Consider the following 3,403-nt stretch of genomic DNA (forward strand, 5'->3'; position numbering starts at 1 on the left):
TTAATCCACAACCTAACTTCCCCCCCCCCCCCCGCCGACCAACTTTCCGTCCCAGATTAGTGTTATCTGCTTCGTAGCCCCATTTCTCCTTACCAGAGCCATAGCTGCTCCAATCGTTGCTCCCACGAACTGACAGAACGCGTAGAGTATGAATCGACGAAATCTTAGCACGTTCATGCTTCCAGCCAGCCACACTCCAAGGGACATCGCTGGGTTTAAATGTCCTCCACTGCACATAAGCATACAGACAACAGTCACACAGCAGCAGCAGTAGCAGCAACAGTAGCAGTGGTAGCAGCAGCAGCAACAGCAGCAGTAGCAGCAACAGCAGCACCAATAGCACCAGCAGCAACGACGGGAAAGGGAAACACAAGCCAAAGCAAGAAACAATCACACAACAAATAGAAATAAAACAGTTTACTTTATGAAGTGGCGTACTTAGTTTGTGTAGTGTTGAGGGTGTGTGAGTGATGTCACCATGTGCTGTTGAGCTGGTTATGTGAGTGATGTCATCATGTGCTGTTGAGCTGGTTATGTGAGTGATGTCATCATGTGCTGTTGAGTTGGCCAATTCGCTTATGGCAGCTATTTTATATGTACAGTCAACTTCACTAAAAGGCGACTGCGGATATAACGACAATTCGCGAATAACGACAGAATTTCCATACCCAGAGCAAAGTCCATTCTACTCGTATACATATAGTGAGACTTCGGATATAAGGACACTTCGCGAATAAGGACACCTTTCTGGGGGGGGGGGGGGGGAGGAGAGGCAGCACCCTCCTTCTCTGATTGAGCCCCCCCCCTCTCCCCTGTAAAAAAGTGGTGCCAAAGGAGGAGGAGGGGGGGGGGGAGAAGCAGCGCCTTCCTTCTCTGATTAAGCCCCCCCCCCCCCTGTAAAAAAGTGGTGCCAAAGGAGGGGGGGGGGACAGCGCCCTCCTTTCTGATTGAGCCCCCCCCCCCCCCCTGTGAAAATGTGGTGCCCCCTACTCATTTTGAAATGACTGGGGGAACATCAAATTTGAAAGGATCAGACGGGGAAGTAAACAGCCTAAAAGGAGAAAACAATGCCCACCCCACCAGGACTCGAACCCGGAACCTTGCTTGTCTCGAGTCCCGGTGGGTTGGCATTATCTCTTTTTAGGCAGTTCACTTCCCCGACTGACCCTATTCATTTTTCGATGTTTTGGGGTTTTTCACGCCATTGAACGGAAAATGCAGTCGATGATCATTGTAGAGGGTTCATAAAGGCTCATTTGTCTGGGGTGAAGCCGGGGGTTTGCCCTGTACGTTACATTTTGCATGGCAAGACGATTTTGGAAAAGGGAAAAATGTGTTGTGGGATAACATGCCCCATCCCCCCCCCCCCGCTACTATTTTGACCTGGCTAGAACCCAGTCAACTGATAATGTATCGTACTCACTTGATTAGAAGCACACACACACACACACACACACACACACACACACACACACACACACACACACACACAGATACACACACACACACACACTTTGGGGGGGGGCATCACTGTCGGGTAACCATGGTAACACAGTCACCGGTAGTGACTGGACTGGCCCCTGCCTACTGAGACTCCACTAGTCCACTGCTGATCTAGAAAATCACACCATCATCTTTCCACATTGAGGGACCTACTCAGCATAATTATTCCCGTAGCCATGCAAAAGACGTTACTTCAGTAACGTCTGGCACTAGCCAGGGCCCAGGGTCCACATAGCTTTAATTCTACCAAGAGTCCATACTCCCCCAGAGTGCGCAACTTCACTTATCAGATCTGGCACGGCGAAATCCGTGTTGCACGTCATAGTATGACATCATTGAGTAGGGGAAGTGTGGACCACGGTGCACCGCGTCGATGGAATGACGCAAGTCCGACCCAAAAAATGACGTACATGTAGATCACGGATTACCCCGGCCCCCAACCGCATCCCTGTTGCCCACTCTGGGGGATTATGTACTCTTGATAATACTGATAGCGTCCCTCACTCTGAATCGTGGTATGCGGTATTACGTAGCATTGCAGGCGCGGTAATTGTTCAGACAAACTTGCTCACTCAGTCATGCAGCAATACCCCCATGGCCCAGGGCAGTGTGCTTGGAGTAGTCACGTACCTCGTGGGATATGATATCAACTTCCAGAAATCAAAAAAGAGGTTCATGAATCATGGCTTCGCTCTATCCGTAGATCTACGTACCTTGCCGATGAGGTCATACAAATCAGCAGGAAATACGTCAGGCCGAGAATCAAACCCAATATTACTGGGGCGTTATTGCCAGTCAGGGTTTCTGATGCGCCAAAACCACACGTTCCCGTTATGGATATCAAAGCAAGAACGAGTGTTCCGATGAACTCCGCAGCGCACGCACGCAGTAGCGACCTGTAGTCGTCGCGACTTGCATTGCTGCTGTCGCCGGCCATACCACCAGCTGATTCGCCGCTCTGCATGAGCACGGCCGCGCGACCCGCTGCACCAGGCGTTTGCGAGGCCAGCGACGTGTAGACTGGCGGAGGCTGGGCTGCTGCCGAACCGCCAGACACTACGCCATCGTGCCGCCACCCAGCTGCTCCCGGCATCGGGGGAGCCGAGGGATGCTCGCTGTATACTGGCGGGGAGTCCGTCTCCATTCGATGACTACCCGTTCGATCGTAGGGCGACAAGGCCGTCCCAGGTTTTTCCTCCTCCATACCCGCCACGATCCGAAGCCTGCTCTCGCGTCCGTCGACTGTTGAGTCTGTTCAAAGAGCTCCCTACTCCAAGCAGCACAACTCACATCAGGGATACACTGAACTAACTTACAGCGAGGATATTTTTTTGTTTGCGGTGCAAGTCCTCTTGTCTAGCTTGGCGAGCTGTGGAACATGGTGGAAGGTTTTCTGTGAAACTATGCGTTCGAGCTCCAGCATTATTATTATACATTAGAATCAACTCGTAAAAACTCCAAGTCAATCTCCCATTGACACAAACCTCGTTTATTCAACATAATCATCCTATCCAATAAAAACAGTTCATAAAACAGTTCATAAAAACAGCTTTTTACTAAATTTTAGGATCGGACCCAGTCCGCATAACCAAGACTGGCAAGAGAGCACATACAGTCAACTAGTTAAAGGGGAAGTTAAAGGGGAAGTATACCCTAAAATCAAATTTTCACCAGTTGTAGTCTTCGGGGTGCTGAGTCGAATGGTCTTGGTCCGAGGAAGCTGAGACGCTCCCTTCCTACTTGAATCCCAATCGAACTCGCGCACTTCCACCGAAACTGGGTGACTGCGCCCTACTAGATGGGGATTTGTATGCAAAATGTCACTAAAAGCGCCATTTCGTTCTTATAAAAGCACGGATGACCGCGATTGGCCCATATGTTGTAGTCTTTTGGACGCTGA

General features: G+C 50.4%; 1 protein-coding gene across 1 annotated transcript in view; it reads right to left on the reverse strand.

Moving 5' to 3' along the window:
• LOC135811270 (aquaporin-like) overlaps nucleotides 1-2,912 on the reverse strand; it is an 11,870-nt gene extending 8,958 nt beyond the window's left edge. The window contains exons 1-2 of the mRNA XM_065324481.1: nucleotides 2,217-2,912; nucleotides 94-229 (exon numbers count right to left, since the gene is read on the reverse strand). Of these exons, the coding sequence (XP_065180553.1) occupies nucleotides 94-229; nucleotides 2,217-2,707 (627 nt within the window). The 5' untranslated portion in view covers nucleotides 2,708-2,912. The remainder of the gene's footprint in view (nucleotides 1-93; nucleotides 230-2,216) is intronic.
• Between the last annotated feature and the right edge of the window lie 491 nt (nucleotides 2,913-3,403).

The sequence above is a fragment of the Sycon ciliatum genome, chromosome 3, assembly GCF_964019385.1.
Source record: "Sycon ciliatum chromosome 3, ocSycCili1.1, whole genome shotgun sequence".
NCBI classification, from domain to species: Eukaryota; Metazoa; Porifera; class Calcarea; order Leucosolenida; family Sycettidae; genus Sycon; species Sycon ciliatum.